This window comes from Alexandromys fortis, unplaced genomic scaffold (assembly GCF_014885135.2).
Source record: "Alexandromys fortis isolate MF-2015 unplaced genomic scaffold, M_Fortis_MF-2015_v1.1 scaffold_27, whole genome shotgun sequence".
In the NCBI taxonomy this organism is placed as follows: domain Eukaryota; kingdom Metazoa; phylum Chordata; class Mammalia; order Rodentia; family Cricetidae; genus Alexandromys; species Alexandromys fortis.
In genome coordinates this window covers 14,316,116-14,336,067 of record NW_026067952.1, presented here as the reverse complement: position 1 = coordinate 14,336,067, position 19,952 = coordinate 14,316,116, and the positions used below count along the sequence as shown (strand labels likewise).

General features: G+C 52.0%; 2 protein-coding genes across 4 annotated transcripts in view; both read left to right on the top strand.

Moving 5' to 3' along the window:
* The window catches only part of Hm13 (histocompatibility minor 13), a 35,424-nt gene extending 17,618 nt beyond the window's left edge, over positions 1–17,806 (top strand). For 2 of the 3 annotated variants that reach the window (XM_050150840.1, XM_050150842.1), the window contains 9 exons: positions 1,905–1,990; positions 2,080–2,205; positions 2,879–2,936; positions 4,982–5,065; positions 7,505–7,541; positions 8,332–8,434; positions 13,706–13,791; positions 16,494–16,694; positions 17,410–17,806. In XM_050150840.1, the coding sequence (XP_050006797.1) occupies positions 1,905–1,990; positions 2,080–2,205; positions 2,879–2,936; positions 4,982–5,065; positions 7,505–7,541; positions 8,332–8,434; positions 13,706–13,791; positions 16,494–16,644 (731 nt within the window). In that variant the 3' untranslated portion in view covers positions 16,645–16,694; positions 17,410–17,806. The remainder of the gene's footprint in view (positions 1–1,904; positions 1,991–2,079; positions 2,206–2,878; positions 2,937–4,981; positions 5,066–7,504; positions 7,542–8,331; positions 8,435–13,705; positions 13,792–16,493; positions 16,695–17,409) is intronic. The other variant, XM_050150841.1, reaches the window with a different exon arrangement.
* Positions 55–1,898, top strand: Mcts2 (MCTS family member 2). Its single transcript, XM_050150843.1, has one exon. It carries the CDS (start codon positions 481–483, stop codon positions 1,024–1,026), a length of 546 nt encoding a protein of 181 aa, XP_050006800.1. The 5' UTR covers positions 55–480; the 3' UTR covers positions 1,027–1,898.
* Positions 17,807–19,952: the final 2,146 nt, after the last annotated feature.

Genomic DNA, 19,952 nt, shown 5'->3' with positions numbered 1-19,952 from the left:
CCCCCCCCATCTACGCCGGCTCCATTACTCGAGCCCCTAGAATGGCGATCACTGCGCAACCGTAAGAAAGATAGGAGCATCCTTATTGGCTGGTTAGTGTGCCCGTAAGAGGTGGCGCGGTTCGACGCACGGCCAGGCCGATCCCGAAGTGGCGGTCCATCCGTAGACGTGGATGCTCTGACGTATCTTCCGGTCCGGGCCCCGCCCTTTCTGCAATCGGATGTCCGGAGAAGGACCGGAAGTCGGGAGAAGAGGCGTGGGGTGACCACGTGAGGGTCAGCGAACGTGGGGGTCAGTGGAACGGAAGTAATACGATCTTACGCAGCCGTAAAGCACGATCGGTCGGACCATTTTCCGGTTAGCGACAACGGCCGGCTCGGACGCCAGTGCTACCCTTCCTGTAGACCGCAACTCGGTGAGACCTTCGGTGAATAACGCTTCACCTCAGCTTTTTCCTTTCGGCGCCCCTTCACCAAGATCATGTTCAAGAAATTTGACGAGAAGGAGAGTGTGTCCAACTGCATCCAGCTGAAAACTTCCGTTATTAAGGGTATTAAAAGCCAACTGACTGAGCAGTTTCCAGGTATCGAACCGTGGCTTAATCAAATCATGCCTAAGAAAGACCCCGTCAAAATAGTGCGATGCCATGAACACATGGAAATCCTTACAGTCAATGGAGAATTACTGTTTTTCAGGCAGAGAAAAGGACCTTTTTATCCAACGCTGAGATTACTTCACAAATACCCGTTTATCTTGCCACACCAGCAGGTCGACAAAGGAGCCATCAAATTTGTGCTCAGTGGTGCAAATATCATGTGTCCGGGTTTAACGTCTCCCGGAGCTAAGCTTTATGCTGCTGCGGTAGATACCATCGTGGCGGTCATGGCAGAAGGCAAAGAGCACGCCCTGTGTGTCGGAGTCATGAAGATGGCTGCAGCAGACATTGAGAAAATCAACAAGGGGATCGGCATTGAGAATATCCATTATCTAAATGACGGGCTGTGGCATATGAAGACGTATAAGTGAGCCTTAGACGCAATGCACTTGAGCTAAATATAAATATTGTGTTGTATCTGTGTTTGTGTCTGTATATGACATGAAGACAATGCCTCTGTGGCTATGCTGAATAAATTCAACAGATACCTTTAAAAAATGAAAACGGGGTGTTGTAACCACAGGAGAGAGCAGGAATTGGGGGTCAAGTAACAGTTTGCTCCACTTTGGGATCACAGAAGTGGTCGTACTGTGTTATTAGGAGATTTGGTAGCATCCAGAGAGGTCTGGCATCGGGGTCTCTACTTAGGTGCTCCCAACAACAGCTGCCTTCGAGATTCCCTCTTGGCTACTTCCTCTCTCTCTCTCTCTCTCTCTCTCTCTCTCTCTCTCTCTCTCTCTCTCTCCTTCTCTGCTTGGGAAGGGTTACCAGCCATCCTCTTGGTTTCCTGAAATTCTGGACTTGGCAGGAGTAGCATTCCTTGGGAACCCACTGTGTTCCATTCCAGGCACTGTGCTGAGGGCATTGTAGAATAACCTTCCTCACTCCTCACAACAGCCCCCTGAGGAAGGTGCTGTTGACTTTTTTACAGATAGGGAAACAAACTCTATAAAGAGGACACTTCCTCCCCTAGGGTCACCCAGCTTCAGGTGGCAGAGCTTATATATCCTAACACCCTCATTTGATCTGGGCCTACATTCCCCCTATAGAAAACTAAGGGGTTGGGGGTGGACCCAGTGAGCTTTCCCGAGCCTAAAACCCCTGCCAGTCTGAGGCAGCCACGGCCAAGCACATGGGCCTGTCTGGCCATACGGGCAGCCGTGTCCTCCACCTCCCAGGGGCTGACGGGTTGGGGCGGGGGGTGATAGCCTCACTCTGAGGAGTGGACTTACCTGGCCTCTCTGCCCAGAGATCATCAACTATGAGTTTGACACCAAGGACCTGGTGTGCCTGGGCCTAAGCAGCATTGTTGGTGTCTGGTACCTGCTGAGGAAGGTAAGCAGTCAGGGCCTGAGCAGAAGGGGAGGTTGGGGAGATGGTAGGATGGGGCACAGTGAGCTGGTCTCACTCCCAACTTTCCTCAGCACTGGATTGCCAACAACCTCTTTGGCCTGGCCTTCTCCCTTAATGGGGTAGAGCTCCTGCACCTGAACAACGTGAGCACTGGCTGCATCCTGCTTGGTGGACTCTTCATCTATGACATCTTCTGGGTGAGTCAGGCAGGGACATGATGTCCAGCTCTGAGGGCCCTCCTCCGCCTCCCGGCTTCCCTGCGTCTCTACCATCTCTGTCCGCATGGCAGTCTGATGGAGTTTGTACCCCAGAGCAGGTCTGTTTCTGGTCCATCTGTAAATCTGGAGCCAAGGGATTGTGTCTCCTACCCAGTGCCTTCATACACTCTCGATGCCTGAGTCTTTTGTCTCTAGGGCAAATGGGTCGAGACTTGGGGCCGTTTGGATAGGAGTGGTGGATGCTGGTGGATGCCTGGCAAGGAGGGCAGAGGTCAGCTGTGCTCGGGATTTCTGTTCACTTTCCGAGGCACTGCTGAGGGGTCTGGGATCTGCCTGACCGTAGTAGCGTCCTTTCCCTGGAAGACCTTTTGTCTTTGAATGCTGCCTAGGGTCTTTGTCTCTTAAGAGGGAGAGGAGCCTGAACAAGCAGGCTGCCTGGCTTGGGCCAGCCAGTTAGGGCCTTTCTCTGACTCCTTCAGATTTTCTCTTGCCCAGAACCACATGAATGGCTACCTCAACTTGGTGTCAGTCTGCTCTGAGCTCTCCCAGTTCCCTACTCGATTCTCATACACCTCAACATCACATCTAGAAGCCTAAGGACAGCCTTTCTTGCCCACCCACCTCCCTTTAGACTCCTGTCTTTTCCTTCTAGGTATTCGGCACCAACGTGATGGTGACTGTGGCCAAGTCCTTTGAGGCACCAATCAAATGTAAGTGACCGCCTCCCACCACCAGGCTTCATCCTCTCTACACCCTTTGGCTCATCATCCCCGTTGGTGTCAGAACCACTCTTTTATTTCCTCGCCATTGATTCATCTTGCTGTGTTCTTGATCTCAGTCTCCCCCTCCCCACCCCGCCTTGGGTCACTTGGTCATGATACCATGTGGCATGAAATATCTAGGAATGGGAATAAGCGTAGAGGAAAGGTGCTTGGCAACCTATCAGGGCTTGCGGTGGTTTTCCAGAAGTCGAGACCTTCACACTATCACACTCACTGGGTCCCCCTTGTTACCTGAGCACCTGGTGCTCTCTGGTCTACCAACCCTGACCATACCTTGGTTTTGTATTTTTAGAATAACCATTGTTTACACAAGTATTAGAAAACCCACCTGTAGGGGCTAAGGGTGTAAGAGCTCAGTCTAGCATGTGTGAGCCCTGGGGTTCCATCCCTTGCACCTCTGAAAGAAAGAAGGAAAAATAAGATCCATAACACAGGCATTGGGCACATTCCTGTTATCCCAGTACTCCAGAAGCTGAGGCAGGAGGATTGCAAATTTAAGACTATCCTAGCCTACATAACAACTGTCAAAAAAAAAAAAAAACCAGCATGATGGCTCAGCTGATACAGTTCCACAGTTCTTGCTGCCTGACCTGACAACCCGAGTTCGATCCGTAGGACCACATGCTGGAAGGCGAGAACCAATTCCCACAAGTTGTCCTCTGACCTCTACATGGACACTGTTGTACATGTACTCACAAACATACAAAAGTAAAGAAATGTAAAGGTTTTTTTTTGGGGGGGGGGGTCCAAGCTAATCGGTAGTGCGCACCTTTAATCCTAACTCTCAGCAGGCAGAGGCTGGTGGATCTCTTGAGTTTGAAGCCAGCCTGGTCTACAGAGTGAGTTCCAAGACAGCCAGAGATGCGCAGAGAAAACCATGTCTCAAAAATCAAAAACAAACCTTGGGTACCAATGTCTTTAAACAAGGAGAGTTTCTGGATGTTTATGGAAATAAATGTCAGGTAGCTGAAACCATCCTGGAACTCACTGTGTGGCTAACGGTGGCTTTGAACCTGTGCACCTTCTGCTTCCATCTCCAAAGTGCAGGGATCACTGGGTCTGACTAAGCAAAGGGAAATTTTATCAGACTTCTGTAAGCCTGGGTAGAGCAGCCCAACAATGGGTTAATGCCCTTAAGTGGAATCACCAGCACCAAGGTTATTTCCATCCTCCCACCCCACCATTCTCAGCATGCATGTTACTGATCCCTTAGCTCACCTTTCAGTGGTCAGTGGAGGGGACCACGCTTCTAGCATTAACTCCTTACCCAGATGCGGCACAGAGGGAACCACTTTTTGTCTTCCATTGTGAAGAGTGTTTTTGGTGTGTCCCCCACCCCAAGAAAAAAAACAACAACAAAAACCTGGGGAAGCTCCTTTCGTGTTTCATTGCCCAAGTCATTACAGAGCTACAGGCATAGCCAGTACTGTACTGTGTTTTCCTACGGTGCATGAGTGCTTGGGTTCTTTAGCTGAGCTTGGTACCACTCAGTGTTAATCCTGGTACTTGAGTGAAAATTCAAGACCCGCCAAGGCTACACAGCTAGACCATCTCAGAAACAGTCCAAGCAAACAACTTGCCTGCCTCAGCAAGTCAGATGAAAAAGCAGATTAACTTAGACTCTCAGCCCTGGCTGAGTCCCAAATCACCTAGGACCACAAGGCTAAGGCTCCAGGATTGGACCAGAGATGGTAACTGGGAAGAGGGAGAAATGACCTTGGGAAGATGCGCAGGCCTCTGTAGGACTGTGGCAGCAAGCAGTTGGGGTGAAGTCAGCTAAGGGCTTCTTCCTCATGGGTCCCTTAGCAGCTTAGAAGGAGAAATGAAGATGAACGTAACCTTTGGTTAGAAGATCCCAGATCCTTCCTCACTTTAAGAGCTGCCATCTCCTGTGTGAGTCCTAGAGGGCTGGAGGTCGGCAGCCTGAGTAAACGGCTCCCTGACCTTCATCTCATCCCTGCCTCTCCCCGCAGTGGTGTTCCCCCAGGATCTGCTGGAGAAGGGCCTTGAAGCGGACAACTTTGCCATGCTGGGACTTGGAGATATCGTCATTCCAGGTGATTGCTGGGGAGAGGACTGTGGGGAGGGGTGCCGTGGATTTTACCATGAGGTGGGTGGGTAGGTAGCCTTACTATTGGGAGTGGGGGCGATCGGGTGAGCGCTTGGCATATTCCCTCTCGGTATGTTTGTGGTTTTGATGGCATAGGGCAGCTCTTTTTCCTTCCATTTTGGACTTAAACAAAGAAAGAGGAGCCCAGAAGCCCTGAGCTTCAGGTAAACATGTTCAGGATGACCCTGAACATGTCTTCTTACCATCCTGGACTGCTTGGCCTTAGGGGGTGCCCTGCTGGTGGGAGAAAAAGCCTGCCTGGCCTTTCTCTCAGTTCCTGAGGTTAAAGAAGCTGCAAGTTTTGTATCTTTATCTATCTGTCTGCCTATCAGGGATCTGTCTAGCTCCCAGTTTTTTTAAGGACTGATAGAGACCCACATCATCCTTAGCAGTGGGCTCCCTGACTGTGGAAAGGGTGTCCTGCAGAGAGGACGGGAATGTGGCTCAGTAGCAGGATAAAGCTTAGCTTAAAAGCTCACCCTGTCAGAACTGGTCAAGGACAGTAATGACAGGGAAATGATGGCGACAGCCCTGTCACTCACCGGGCACTGTGGTGGGAGCTTCCTTGGATCATTCTGCTACTCCCAGCAACTCGGGGGAATAGGAGGAATTTCTATATTCAGGTTAAAGAAACAGGCCAACTTGTCTGAGAGATTGGGCTTAGCATACCCCACCCCTACCCACCCCCGAGTATCCCCATGGCATGCAGCACTACCATCAGCAGGCTTACTTCCCAGGTAATGACACAGGAGAGAGCCGAGTCCTGTGGTAGAGATGCTGGCACACGCCTCTGACCCCAGACACAGACAGGGGGTCCTGAGTTCAAGAATAGTCTGCTTAGCCTGTCAACATGTCTTAAAGGGGAAAAAAAATAATTCCAACCTTCTGGCAATGGACAGACACCTCATTGTGGTGATCAGGTACACTAGATTGTGGTCCTGTGTTCATCCTAGCTTGATGCCTGGCTTGGTGGCCAGCGCTGTTTTTAAAGAAAATAATGGAATTCCACAAAATTTTGCCTTACAGCAGTGGCTCTCAGCCTTCCTAATGCTGTTACCCTTAGTAGAGTTCCTCACGTCGTGGGGACCCCCAACCATTACACTTTTGTCACTGCTACTTCATAACTAATCTTGCTACTGCTGTGGTTCATAATGTGAATATCTGTGTTTTCTGGTAGTCTCGGGCAACCCCTGTGAGACCTGCTGCCTTGCAGAGACCCAATGTCTAGCTTTGCCAGTCTCCTTGGAGCATGGTTCTGGGCTTTAGGAGCACACTTATTCTCTCCCTATTAGTCTCTGCAGGACCTGTATGTGGGTCCAAATTGTCCAGCAGTCACGTGTCCAGCCCAGAAAGCAGCATGTTGAAACGCCTCAGCTGCCAAGAGTTAGTACAGTAGCAGAGCCCCCGCCCATGGTTTAGCTTAGAGCTGTTACGAGTGTCAGACACCAGGGGGCGCTGAGCTCCAAACACTGTAGAAAAGGCAGCTCTGGCCGGTTTTTTCCATCCAAATCTCCTCTCACAGCTCTCACTGAGAATGACTCATTTCCCTCAAGCTTGGCTTCATAGGGTGGGGAGTGTGCTCGGTGGTAGAATCCTTTCCTAGCGTGCACAGTTGTGGGCCTGGGCTCCAAACACAGCACTGCAAAAATGCCCGTTCATCATGCTTGCTAGTTGACGCTTCTGATGGACATGTGCTTCCGCTCTTGAGCAGCTGTCCTCAGCTAAATGAGCATTAGTCTCTGTCCTGTGTGAGTCCGAAGGCCAGTGAATGGGGAAGCTCTGTAAAGATGTGGGGTGTGCGCAGCATGCAGAGGTTGGACTGGCTGGCCCTATCTCAGAGACTCAGAATTCTGGGGCACCTGGACTTGGATTTGAAGTGCGAGCCAGGTGTTAAGGGACAACTAGCATTCCTGAGCTCCTGGGGTACCTCCCAGTGGTCTGCAGCTTCTCTCACCAGGCAGTGGCCACAGGGGTCTCTCTGGACCTGTTTAAGCTGTCCTCCTGCCCAGAACCCCGAGCCTGCTGCATGGCGGTCTGTGCCATGTGTCTCCCCCTGCAGCTCCACAGAACACGCTTTTCACTCTCCCTGGCCAGACCAGATCCCCCCCCCCCCCCAGTCTACCTTTGAGGACATTAGAAGTCCATTTTTCAGTTAGAGGAGGCCTAGGTTTCCTGTTGGAGTCATCTGTCACAACTGCTGTCTTCCTCCCAGCCGCCTTGCCCCTTGGCTGAGCTTCCCTTGATCCTACACTGTGCCTGGTCAGTGGGGAACAGAGATGGCCCGTTGTGACACAATATGGTTCGTGGGGGAACCAGTCTTCTATCAGGGAGCTGTCCTGCTCCCTCTCCCCATTCCTGACCTTCTAACCCTCCTTTTCCCCTTCAGGGATCTTCATTGCTTTGCTGCTTCGTTTTGACATCAGGTAAGCAAGGGAGGGTGCGGCCTGGCCTGGGGTTCTCCCAGCATTGTCCAGTTTTCAGGAGCCCAGAGAAGGTACCTCCACCCACACATCCAGAGAAATTCTCATTTCACCTGCATTCTGAAGTGTTAAGTGTTTTTTGGTTTGTTTTTGTTCTAAGTCCTTTTAGTTGAGATTGGTGCTTGTAGCTCTGTGCCCTTGGTGGCCAGTCTGACCTCGGGAGCCTCAACTTCACATCCATGGTGGTAAAGCAGAGTCAGGAGAGCACTGAGCACAGCCTGACCTCGGTGGCTTTGGGGACAGCGAGCTGCAGCTGGCGTTTGCCAGGCTACACTCAAGTTACTGTCCAGTCTAGTTGGCCCCATGCACTCTCTCCAGCCTTTCCTCAGGCTGTTGTAGAAACTGAACCTAAGGCTGAACTGGAGCTCAGAGGAGCACTTGCCGGCCATGCACGGCCAGACTCAGTCCCCAGCAGGCCTTCACCCCAAATTTACATTCTGTGGGGGTAACCTAGAACCCAGATTTTTCCCCCAAGAGATTTTATGCTAGCTAAAAATCTTACAGGCGGTTTTAGATAATATTTGTTGTTTACAAATGGGCTTATGGCTTTCTCATTTTGCAAAGATTTAAACTGAGCATGAACAAAGAAAGGTAACTTGTCAAAAGAGACTTAACTCAGGGTACATGGCCCTCCAGACTCCCCACCCAGAGCTCTCCCACACACGCATGCAACTACAGGGTTCCCCAGAAAAGATGCTCCTGCTCTAACCTCTCCCTTCTGCCTTCCTTGAAGCTTGAAGAAGAATACCCATACCTACTTCTACACCAGCTTCGCCGCCTACATCTTCGGTCTGGGCCTCACCATCTTCATCATGCACATCTTCAAGCATGCGCAGGTGAGCAGAACAACCTTGGCGTGGCCACAATGCGTCCCTGACAGTAACAACTCACAGAAAGCTGCTCCGTCACCTGCACAGGCAGCTCAGACCTGGGCATCTGAAGTGGTAGGAAAACAGTCATGTTTGTGGTTGTTTTTGACTTGTAGGGACGTGGTTTTTCAGCACACCACTGTCTTCATTAGAAAAGCAGACATTTTCCCACTGCTCTCTACCTGATTTCTGCCTATGTCCCATAAGCCAGATAATGTCATTCCAGCTACAGAAGAGGAGGCTGGGGAGGAGAAAATGACTTCCCAGGCAAGCTAGCATGGATTGGGTGAGACTTAAGTGCTTCAGCCAAGTGAAAGCTAGCTACACCCACCCCAGGAAAGCCAAGGCTCTGCCGCTGCTTCCCACCGAGGGGGGCTCCAGTTACTCCAGTTCACCACAGTGAACTGTAGAGTGTTCTTTTGGGCCACCAACCAGGTCCCAAATCATGGACAGAGACTTATTACTTTTGAATGCTCAGCTTAGCTTAGGCTCTTTTAACTTAAATTATCCTGTTTCTCTTTATTTACCTTTTGCCCCAAGGTTTATTACCTTCTTCCTTCTGTATATCTTATTTCACTGCTTCTCTGTCTGTATTGACTGGCACCTGCCTGGCTTCTTGCCCCTTGCTGTGTCTGTTTTTTCCTTCTCTCCTCTTGAGCCTCGATTTCTCCTATTTATTCTCTCTTGCCTGCCAGCCCCACGTATCCTTCTCCTGCCTAGCTATAGGCCCTTCAGCTCTTTTCTACTCCGATCAGGTGCCCCAGGCAAGCAAGGTGAAACAAATGCAGCAAGCACACCCTTACCTCGTGAGCGTGGCATAAACCAATGCAGCACACCTTTGCACAGTTAAAGTAATGTCCGCCATCATGAGCTGCACGTGTGTGTGCGCGCGCGTGAAGGCCGGGGTCCCAGTGGCCTGGAGAGGGGAGGCCGGCAGGGACTGGGCAGTCAGGACTGTCTCCTCTTGTCTAAGGACATAAGGCACATGGCAGGCCCTGTGCTCCTGAGCTCTTAGAGTGCACATGAGAAAGCAGGAGCTGAGGCGCCACTCAGTGAGTGGGTAGCAGAGCCAGGACTTGGCCTGGGACAGTGTGAAAGCCCAGCCCAGGCTGCAGGAACTGTGTGGTGCAGAGGCCAAGGAAGCCCCTGTGGGAATCCAGTAGATTCCTCCCTGGGACCCAGGCCAGGCCCCAGGAGGTACGCACATACTCCACTCAGTCATTAATAAAAGCAAAAAGGAATGGCCTAGGGATGGGGCGGGTCAGTGTAAGTACTCAGAGCTACACCTAGATAAGACCCCGCCCCCACTACCGGACAGCTTTGCTTTCTGTGAGTTGATTACCCACAGCTCAAAAATTGAATCAGAAGCTGCAGTTTTAAATGCCATGCATTCTGCATACCAAGATTAATTCTTACTGCCCATGTAAGCCATTCCTTGATCCAGCATATCACCCTTCTTACCATTAGAGAAGCATTCGTGCAAGAGTGCCACAGTGTACGGTTATGAGGGGCTCCAAGGATGGGGGGAGGATACTGTATTGTTGCTCTTTGCTCCTCCCCTCCCCCAAAGCCCTGTCACGTGGGAGCGGCCTTTGAATTCCAAACAAGATCAGATTGTTATCACTGGGCCTGTGCTAACCTTCCACAAAGATCCGAGGGCGTGGCTCTTAAGCAGAGACACCCGGAGTGTCCGCGGAGCCTTCTCGTTTTTTGGGTTATGTTTGGCAGAGCTTCTGATGTGCCTGTGGAGCATGATGTGTGCTCGGTGAGCGGATTTCAGAGTGCCAGATCGCAAACAGGCTTAGAGGCCTTTTCAAGGCCTGTATTACAGCTCCAGCCCTGTGTTAGAGTAGGCCGGAGCCATTTCCCGGGCAGCCACCAGGTGGCAGGCTTGCCTCCCCAGCTGGAGGCAGAAGAGAGTCTCTCCTGCAAGGTACTGTCACTCCCCATTGTGGAGAGACTGCAGGCCTAGAAGGACAGATTTCCCAGGTAATCCACCTACCCAGGCTGTATCTGGGCCTCTCCTACTCCTGGCCCTGATTCATGCAGATGGCCATCTCCCTGTAGGTCCTCGAAGAGGGGATCCAGGACGTAGGAAGAGTCTGTTAAGTGAGGTTGCCGTCTCCAAGAAGACAAAGGCAGTCCCCACGCCGGCGTTGCTAAGTAAAGGCCCCCTATGTGGCCTTTAACTCGCTTAGCCTTTAAAAAAAAAACCTTCCTAGCCAGACATAGTAGCACATGCCGGTGATCGCAGCCCTGAGGAGGTGGAACAGAAGTTCAGCGTCATCCTCGGCTACACAGATAATTCAGATGAGCCTGGGTTACGTATATGAGAAGCTGTCTCAGAAAACTCACTGCCCTGAGCTGTAGGGCTCTTTCTCCATCACCTTCTCATTGAAGATCTTCCCAGGTGCAGTGGGAGGAAAGAAGGCAGGCTGTATCCCTCTGATAATAGCAAACTTGCTGGCTCTTAAAGGAGCCCTTCCCATGAGCCTGAGGCCACCAGCTCCCCTGGAAGTCCTATATTCTGCTAAGACTGTCTTGGGCAAGAGAATGCACAGGGCTACCTACACAGGATGACCCTAGCTCCAAATCCTGACCTGCTCTTCTCCACCCTCAGATTCCCGGTTTGCTCGTCTGTCTGTTAACTTACCATTATGTAGAAGAGTGTTGGGTTTGTATATGTGGGAGTAGGTGCCTGCAGAAGCCAGCAAAGGGTGTCAGATTCCCTGGAGCTGGAGCTATAGACAGTTGGGAGCCAACAGAACCAAACTTGGGCCTTATTCAAGAGCAGTATACATTCTTTGCCACTGAACCATCCCTCCATGCCCCACAAATTAAATTTTAATATTAAGTTTGACCTTCCATTCCTGTTTCTCCTTACGTGATTTTCTTCCTGTTTTTAGGGGCCTGTGTTGGTTGGTCGAGTTTGGTTAGTTGTTGTTTGAGGCAGGGTCTCATTGAGTGTCCTGGTTGGCCCGGAACGCACTGTAGACAGGGTAACCTGTCAATTCATAGAGGTCATTGCCTCTGTCTCCAGAATGCTAGGATTAAAGGTGTGTACCACCACACCCAGCCTGGTTTTGGGTGTGTGTTTGGTTGGTTGGTTAGTTGGTGGTGGTTTTTTGTTTGTTTAGTTTTGAGGCAAGTTTTCCCTGTGTAGCTGGGCTAGCCTCAAACTCCCAGTAATTTTCTGGCCTCTGTCTTCATAGTACTAGAATTACAAGGGTGCAGCACAATGCCCAATGTTTTCTTTCTACTTTAAGGATATTTTATTTTTTCTCTAGCTGCCCCATTCATACCTGTGGCAGTGCTAGGAATCGAACCCTAGTTTTGCAAAGTGTTCTGTGAGCACTCTCCCGCTGAGCTAGATCCCTGCCCATTTTGTGACCTGAAAACTTTTGTTTTTGGTTCTATTTTGAGACAGGGTTGTTCTGTGTAACAGCCCTGGCTGTCCTGGAATTCACTTTGTAGACCAGGCTGGCCTTGAACTCACAGAGTCTGCCTGCCTCTGCCCCCAGTGCTAGAATTAAAGGCAGGTGCCAGCACCACCTGGAGACCCGAAAGCTTTTAAATCATTTCACGGGTCTTGTTTCCCTTGAGTTAGCTTAGGGGTCAGAGTGCCCTCTGGCTGCTTCTCAACAGCTTGGGGCCCGGCCTCTTCACTTCCCTTCTCAGCTTGGCCTCACACACCTGTGACCTTGGGCAAGTCAGTCCCCTTCTGAGTCTTAGAACATCATCTTTAGAACATGGGTCTGGGTACTATGACTAGATTCTAGGGTAATCTCTATAAAGTAATGTGGCTGACCACCCACCCAGACCAGTGCCAAGAGACGGTCTCCTGAAACATCCTCAGATGCAGGCGAAAGACCGTGTTGTTCTTGGGCCCCAGGCTGGTTTTGTGCTTTGTACTGAGAATGGTGTCTCTTTACTCTATCCCACTGTCTCCAAGACCTCTCTCAAGTTTGTGAGCATGACAAATAGTCACCAGTGTCCCCCGACCCCCACACTCCCTGGCCCTCTGGGATACCAGGCGAACAGACTGAATAGGAGTAGGGACGCTTGCTCTATCTGGTTCCACAGCCCTGCAGGGGATAGAGACTCCATTCTGCCTAGGATGCTCACTTCCACACTGCCAGGGACGTGATGCACGCAAGTAGGGCTTCTTCACAGAACCAAGGGCTGGGGAGGAGGAACTGGGCAGAAGGAGGAAGAACAACCTAGGCAGCTGAAACTGCACATGCCAAGGTACTGGGGCTGTGACCAAAGTCAGGTATAGGTCAGATGGGAGGTTGGAGGAGATGATGACAAGGGTCACTTTAGGCCACTGGCAGCATTGATGGCTTTAAAGTGTCTAACAGAGGTGTTTGGTGTTCACCTTTCAGAGGAAATAAGCAAGGAATGACCAGGCCAAATACGTGCGGCTTCCATTCTCAGCTTAAGCCTTAAAACGGAAACCTAGACTGCCTTCTCCCTCTAGAACATTCGCCCTTCTCTGCCCAAAGAGGGTAGACACAACCATGGAGGTGACCTGGAACCTCCAGGAAAAGCCTCAAACACTGGGGACAGTCTTCCTTTTCTCCCAGCCGGCCTGCAGAGGAGTGTTAGCACAGACTTGGGAGTGGCGGAAGTGAAGGACAGAACCTGAAAGTGAGAGCCAATTATAATGTCTCCTGTGTTACCGAAATGCAAGGTCCTAGCCGAGACTCCAGCCTTCTAGGGAGAAAAGTAGCCTGAGAGGTAGCATTGAGCTGCGTTTGTGATGCAGACACTGCCAGGCAGGTTCCTGAGGGGCCTTCCAGCCCTGCACCCAATTTCCTACAGTGCATGCTGTTGTGAGGAGCTGCAGGCCGCCCCAGCTCCCGGCCGCCAGCTAGCTCTAGCTTATGCCCCGAAATAATTATATGGAAACTGTATTCTTTTAAACACTGCCTGGCCCATTAGTTCCAGTTTCTTATTGGCTAGCTCTTACATATCGATCTAATCCATTTCTAATAATCTGTGAGGGCCAAGGCAGTTTCTTTATTAGTTAACCAATGAAAGCAACAGATAAGATACAAGACCCACCTCCATCAGCATGCTTTCCCTCCCAGGGAGGAGCACCCCTGTCTGGACCTCCAGCCCTGTGTCTGGGCTTAGCCATTGACTCACCCCGCAAACCTGGATCTGAGCTATCCCTCAGTCAAGTCCTGAAGAGGGTTGGGTGCCTTGCCTCATAAGTCTCTTGTCTTCTTCTAGCCGGCTCTCCTGTACCTGGTCCCTGCCTGCATCGGCTTTCCTGTCCTGGTGGCACTGGTCAAGGGAGAAGTGGCAGAGATGTTCAGGTAAGGCGGGATGGAGCAGACATGCAGACAAGCCCTAGTGCACCTGCCGGATCACATGAGCATCGTCTCTAAGGGAGTGTTCCTACCACCTGTTCCTTTCTGCAGTGACTACCTGCCTGGCCTGTGGTCACCAGTGGGACCTTGCCTAGGAGCAGGGGAGGTGTAGTCTAGGGCAGGCCATACCACACACCTACAGTGTTTTAGAGGAATGGCTGCCTACTGTCTGGGGCCTTGGATCACAAGCTATCTCTGCCAAGGTGACTTGAGGCATGTCTTTGCCCCAGCGTCGGTTTGCATATAATAGGACAAGGTTGTACCATCTCCAAGAAGCCATGTGTCCGTCCCTGTCCAGGTGCCTCTGGAGCCATAACCCACAGCTTGTTTTCTGATATACAGTCCCCTTTCCTTGTGACCGCTGCCATATCTGCCACACCTTGTGCACGGCCCCGCCCCTACCCCAAGGCCTGCATGACTCCCAGCAGGTGTCTGCTCCCAGGCACCACCAACCCTGCCTGCCAAAGACCTAGAAATAGCTGCCAGCTACTATAAAAACTGCCCACTCGGGGGCCTTCACCCAGCTCCACCTGCTTGGCCTTAAGTTGTCCTCCAAGTGCCTGCCAGGGCCTCCTGTGCACCTGGATGCCTGGGGCAGCAGATGACTCACCCCTGCCCCTCGCCTGCCCTGCCTGGAATCCCCAGCCCGCTGGAAGCCGGCCCACCCCCATCTCCTGGCCTGGCAGCTGATCCTTGAGGTCAGCACTTAGCATCCCTCCCCCTGCGCATCTGTGCTTGGAGAGACTTCTGAACCAGTCCCCTGTGTCCTTGGCAGCCTGAACTCTCAGCACCCAGCCAGGGCAGAAGGTACCTCCTTCCTCACACTGAGGCCCAGTTTACCTAAGTACGCTTCTGTGTGAGCCCCACCCTACCCAGAAGGCCCATAGGGAAAAGCAAGGCAGCAGGTGGTCTTTCTCTCCTCTGTCCTCTGCCCCATTCTCAACCTGATCTTTGCCTTCTTGTCTTTCACTGCCACTCCCCTGTTGGAAGACTCGCTCACTGATTCATTCTTGAATGACTGCACTTTTACCTGGTTCTGAGTTCCCTTGCTGGTGCTAGAGAGATGACTCAGCACTGGGAATACCTATGGTTCTCCCAGAGGACCCAGCACCCATATTGGGCAGCGGACAACCATCCCTCCAGGGGGACTTGAAGCCTCCGTGGGAACCTGTGCTCAGTGCTTTATACTCATGTGCACAAGTGTTCACACACACACACGCATATGCCAGTTCCCATAAGTTGTCCTCTGACTTCACAAGCACCATGACACACACACAGTTAATGTATTTGTCTCAATCACTGTTCTGTTGCTGTGAAGAGACACCATAACCGAGACAACTCTTAGAGAAGAAAGCATTTAGCTGGGGCTTGGTTACAGTTCTAGAGACTGTCATCATGGCAGGGAGCACAATGGCATGTATGAGGCTAGAGCCGGAACTGAGTGCTACATACATCCTGGTCTGTAGGCTGAGAGAGTGACACTGGGCTAGCATGGACTTTGGAAACCTCAAAGCCCACCCCCAGTGACACACCTCCCAATTCTTCTCAAATAGCGCCACTCCCTGATGACTACACATTCAAATATATGAGCCTATGGCGACCATTCTTATTCAGATCACCACAGTCTTTTTTAAAACAGACTAGGGAGAGCTCAGTCAGAAGTGCCTGCTGTGTATGAATTAAGACTAGGTTTGGATACTCAGTGCCCAGCTGGGTGTAAAAATGATGGGTTGTTGTTTTCTTTTTTTTAAGTAGTCACAACTGAGCCTGTGCCTTACAGTGCTGCATGGCTTAATCCCTGTGATTTCAAGCTCCAGGTCAGCCACGCGGGTGGCAGAGTGAAGTCCCAGCTATTGGGGAGGCTGAGACAGGAGGATCGCCTGAGTCCAGGAGTTCTGGGCTTTGGTGCACTGTGCCAGTCTAGTGTCCGCATCAATATTGTGTCCTCCTTGGAGCAGGGACCACCAGGCTGCCTAAGGATGGGTGAACCAGCCAGTTTCAAAACAAAGCAAAGCCAGGTGGTGGTGGCGCACACCTCTAATCCCAGCACTTGGGAGTCAGAGGCAGGTGGATCTCTGTGAGTTCAAGGCGAGCCTGGTCTACAAAGAGAATTCCAAGACAGCCAGAGCTGTTACACAGAGAAACCTGGTCTCAAAAAACAAAACAAAACAAAAACCTGGCATGGTGGTGCACACCCTTGATCCTAGAATTTGGAATACAGGCTGGCACATCTCTGTGAGTTCTAGCCCAGCCAGGGCTACATAGTTAGATCCTATCTCTAAATTAACAAATAAAAATTTAATAAAAGTTATAAAAATTTATACAAGGGAGCTGGGGAGATCGCTTAGAAGTTTTAAGAGCACTTCTTGCCCTTAGAAAGAATGGTTTTGGTTCTCAGCACCCACATGGTGGCTCACAACCAATATACAACACCAAGCCCTCCTTCACTCTTGTCCGCATAGTGCACTTTGCAGAGGTGCATCTTCCCCCAAAACAGTACAGGTGTTCTACACACAGTAAAAAAGAAGTGCAAGCCAGGTAACCGAGACAGCAGTGCTCTGTGCTCCTTGGGAAGGATGTCTCCGTCCTTCCCTCTTCTTCCCCCCTCCATCTACTTTTTCTGTCTTCTCTGTCTGTCTCTTACACAGCTACGAGTCCTCGGCCGTAATCCTGCCTCATACGCCGAGGCTCACTCACTTCCCCACTGTCTCGGGCTCCCCTGCCAGCCTGGCCGACTCCATGCAGCAGAAGCTAGCTGGCCCTCGTCGCCGGCGCCCGCAGAATCCCAGCGCCATGTAATGTCCAGCGGGTGCCCACCTGCCCGCTCCCCCCACTGTCCTGGGCCTAAGGTAGGGCAGATGCTCCGGCCCTGGTGTGAAGTCAGAGTGTCACTGGGGCTGATGGCAGGAGACAGCCCTTATAGCCACCAGCATTTGCCGCCCAGCCTCAAGGCAGGCAGGTAGCCCAGAGCCTTGGGGTGCTCACCCACAGTGGGAAGTCCCATGAGATGGGCATGAGCGGCCCTGTGAGACTGAAGTAGACACTGTGAGTGCTTGCTTGTGTGTTTGACCCTGAACACACCACTTTCTCCTCTATGCTCTTTATCAAGTAAGCACTTGCTGCCCACCTAAACCAGCCAGGAAATGTCCGTTGTGTTTGAACGGGCACAGTTGTTCGGTAAGCAGAGCCCCCACAAGAGTTAGTATGTCCATCCTGATGAATAGCGCTGTGCTATTTGCAGAACAGGGCTGAGCTCTTAACTCCACCATGTGCCCCAGGAGGCAGCTGGTCTCCCAGAGTCTCATCCCCACTACTCTCTGCTGCTCTCCAGCAGAAGGTTCAAGAAGTTTAATGTTGGTTGATCCACACAAGTCCAGGCCCAGCCTTTCCCATTTGCTACTCTTTGGCAGCACAGGGCACAGAGAAAGCCAAGCAGGGTGCCCATGAGGACACACAGGGATGGGGCCAGGTACTGGCAGAGGCGATGTGAGATTGCAAAGAGAGGGGGCAATGAAGACTCTGCCCTCCGCATCCTCTAAATGTGTTCCTTTGTTTTCTGGTCAGTTATGAGGAGTCAAACCCTAAAGATGCAGCAACTGGAACTGAATCCAAAGAAGAGACAACAGAGGCATCAGCATCCAAGAAGCTAGAGAAGAAGGAGAAATGAGGCCGCTCTGCCTGACCCTTGAGGGCCAGATCAGACAGGCGGGGGACGACCTGTAGGCGACACAGACAGAGGACACGTGCAGGAGGCGAAGGTGGCTCCAGGTTGGGGAGCGGGCCTCTGCTGCCTGTTTCCCTCTCCCCTTTCTCTGGCTTCCTCTGCTGCTCCTCATCCCCTGCAGGCAAAGGAAACCCTCTGCTGCTTCTTTCCCCAGGAGCCAGGTGGGAACCCCGTGTGGTTTTTAGATTTTTGTATTGTGGACTGACTTTGCCTCACATTAAAAACTCATCCCATGGCTGTCGGGATACTATGCTCCTGGAGGGTTGTCAGCAGCTTCACCTAGTGGCTTGTGCTAGCTCACTAGGTCTCTGCAAGCCCCTCTTTGGTGCCCACCCTGTTGTCACGCCAGAAGAGGGTGTTCCTTTTCTCGTTCTTTCAGACTTGGGGAGGGTGAAGGTGGTGGGCAGGTGCTCTCTGTGTCCCTGGCCCTGGAATGAGAAGATGAAGAGAGTCGCAGAGGGCAGCCTGACTCAGACGGCTCTCCTTGGGCTTGCTGTCCAGCTGCCTGGAGAGCAGAGCTCCATCTTTCCCGTTCTGCCCACTCCTGGGCTTCCCAACATAAGGCCCAGATCTTCAGAGAGCATTGGTTGGGAAGGGAATAGCCCAAGTGACCAGAGGAAGCCATCCAGGGTCAGGAGCTAGGGATCCCAAAGTCAGAGCTTTCCTTTACCTCTGACCTTCAGGAGAGTCCAGAGGACAAGGGGAGGGCAGCTCAGCCCTGACCACCTTCCCAGGTAGGGAAACTGAGACCCGAGAATGGCCATGACCTGCCCTGTCCAGGGTTCGGGTTTAGTGGCTACCATTAACAGAGCCTGGGATTGAGAATACGGAGGGTTGTCTTCCATGGGTTCAGATGTGGACCAATATGTGTTGGTACAAGATTCTACCTTGCACTTATGGTCCTAAGATATGCGTGTTATTGCTAGCCTCACTGTACAGATGAGGAAACGGGGCAGCTCGCCCTCAGACATGGATGTGACCTCAAGCAGCTGATTGCAGCTCTGCATACTAAAAGCACTATGCTGTTCTGCAGACCTTCTAGGACCCAGTCACTGTGGCTGGTATGCTGGGCCCCTCTGAGTTAGCCACCCAACTTCTCTGGGTCTAAAATTCTATGGAGAGAAAAACCTCAAAAGGCTCCTCCAGCCAGGGGGTCTCTTTAGGGGCTTCTCGGATCTCTGCAGGCTCCTATTGCCTTCAGGGGGAGGCCGTGTGGTCCTGGAACAAAGCCCCTCTGAGGGTGGCAGATGGGGCAGGCAGCCCAGGCACACAGCGTGGTTGGCTTCTACAGCCCACAACCCACAAAGGCCTCATTGAGTCACTGCCGACCCCCAGCAGAGGCTGAGGTGGCAGTGGCGCCGGGCGCCTGCCACCTAATGACCATCCTGGCCCGGCCAGATGTTCCACAGACCTTGCAGCACTGACCAGGGCCTGCCTGGCCAGCCAGCCACAGAGGCCACTCCAGTTCCAATTAACCAGCTTCAGCTGAGCAAACAGCGGGCAGCGGGGCCCAGCCCAGGCGGTAGGCCCGGCCAGCAGAGCCTCTGAGTCTAGACTCCAGATGTGAACCGCCACCGCCTGAGCCCCATGGAAAAAATGGCACCAGGCCGGGCACGCATTGGTCCTGCACACTAGGAGGCGGGATGGGTGGCTGGGCAGGGCCTCCAGTGGGCCTGGTGCCAGGCTCACCCTGGGGTGGGGGCGGATTCTTGGGAAGCTGCTTTTAAACAGATCTCCCCTGACTTGTGGTGTCCTCTCTGTGCCTTGGCTTCTCCTCGTTGCAGCAGGAGGAGTCTGTAAGGGCTTCTTAAGACCATCCCTGCAAGAGACCCCAGTACCCCCTACTTAAGAGGGAAGCATGTGGCCAGCATGGTGCTAGTGTTGTAGAAATACCTGCTTATATCCCTATGTAGGGTATGCCTGTCAGCCCAGTAGATGACTTGTAGAGGCAGCAAGCTGAGATCAGCCTGGTCTACATGATGCAAAAAAACGAGAAAAGCATGAGATCACTCTGATCCCAGCACCTGGAGACTAAGGCAGGATGGTCAGTGCAAGGTCCCCCATGGCTACAGAGAGTTCAAGGCCTCTGCGTGAGACCCTGTCTCATGGAGCCTAGGGGACGATTACTAGCAATCCTCTTGGCACCTACCATCATCTTTACAGAGGCAGTGAGGCCATGAGTAGGTGCCTGGGGGACATCTGAACCTTGGTATCTGGCTTCTATGCTCATGTTCAACCACGGCCTTAGATTCCTGATTCTTTTCCATGGGGATAGGGAGAGGGACGACGTCACAGGCTTCCCAAATCTGGTTTCCAAGATGGGCTGGCAGTGTCCTGACATCTGTCCCCTAACCTCAGCTAAGGGGTGAGAGCTTCCTCTCAG

What these genes read in the sequence shown, in the direction of transcription:
- Mcts2 (XM_050150843.1), top strand. Translation starts at nt 481, where the DNA reads ATGTTCAAGAAATTTGACGAGAAGGAGAGTGTGTCCAACTGCATCCAG.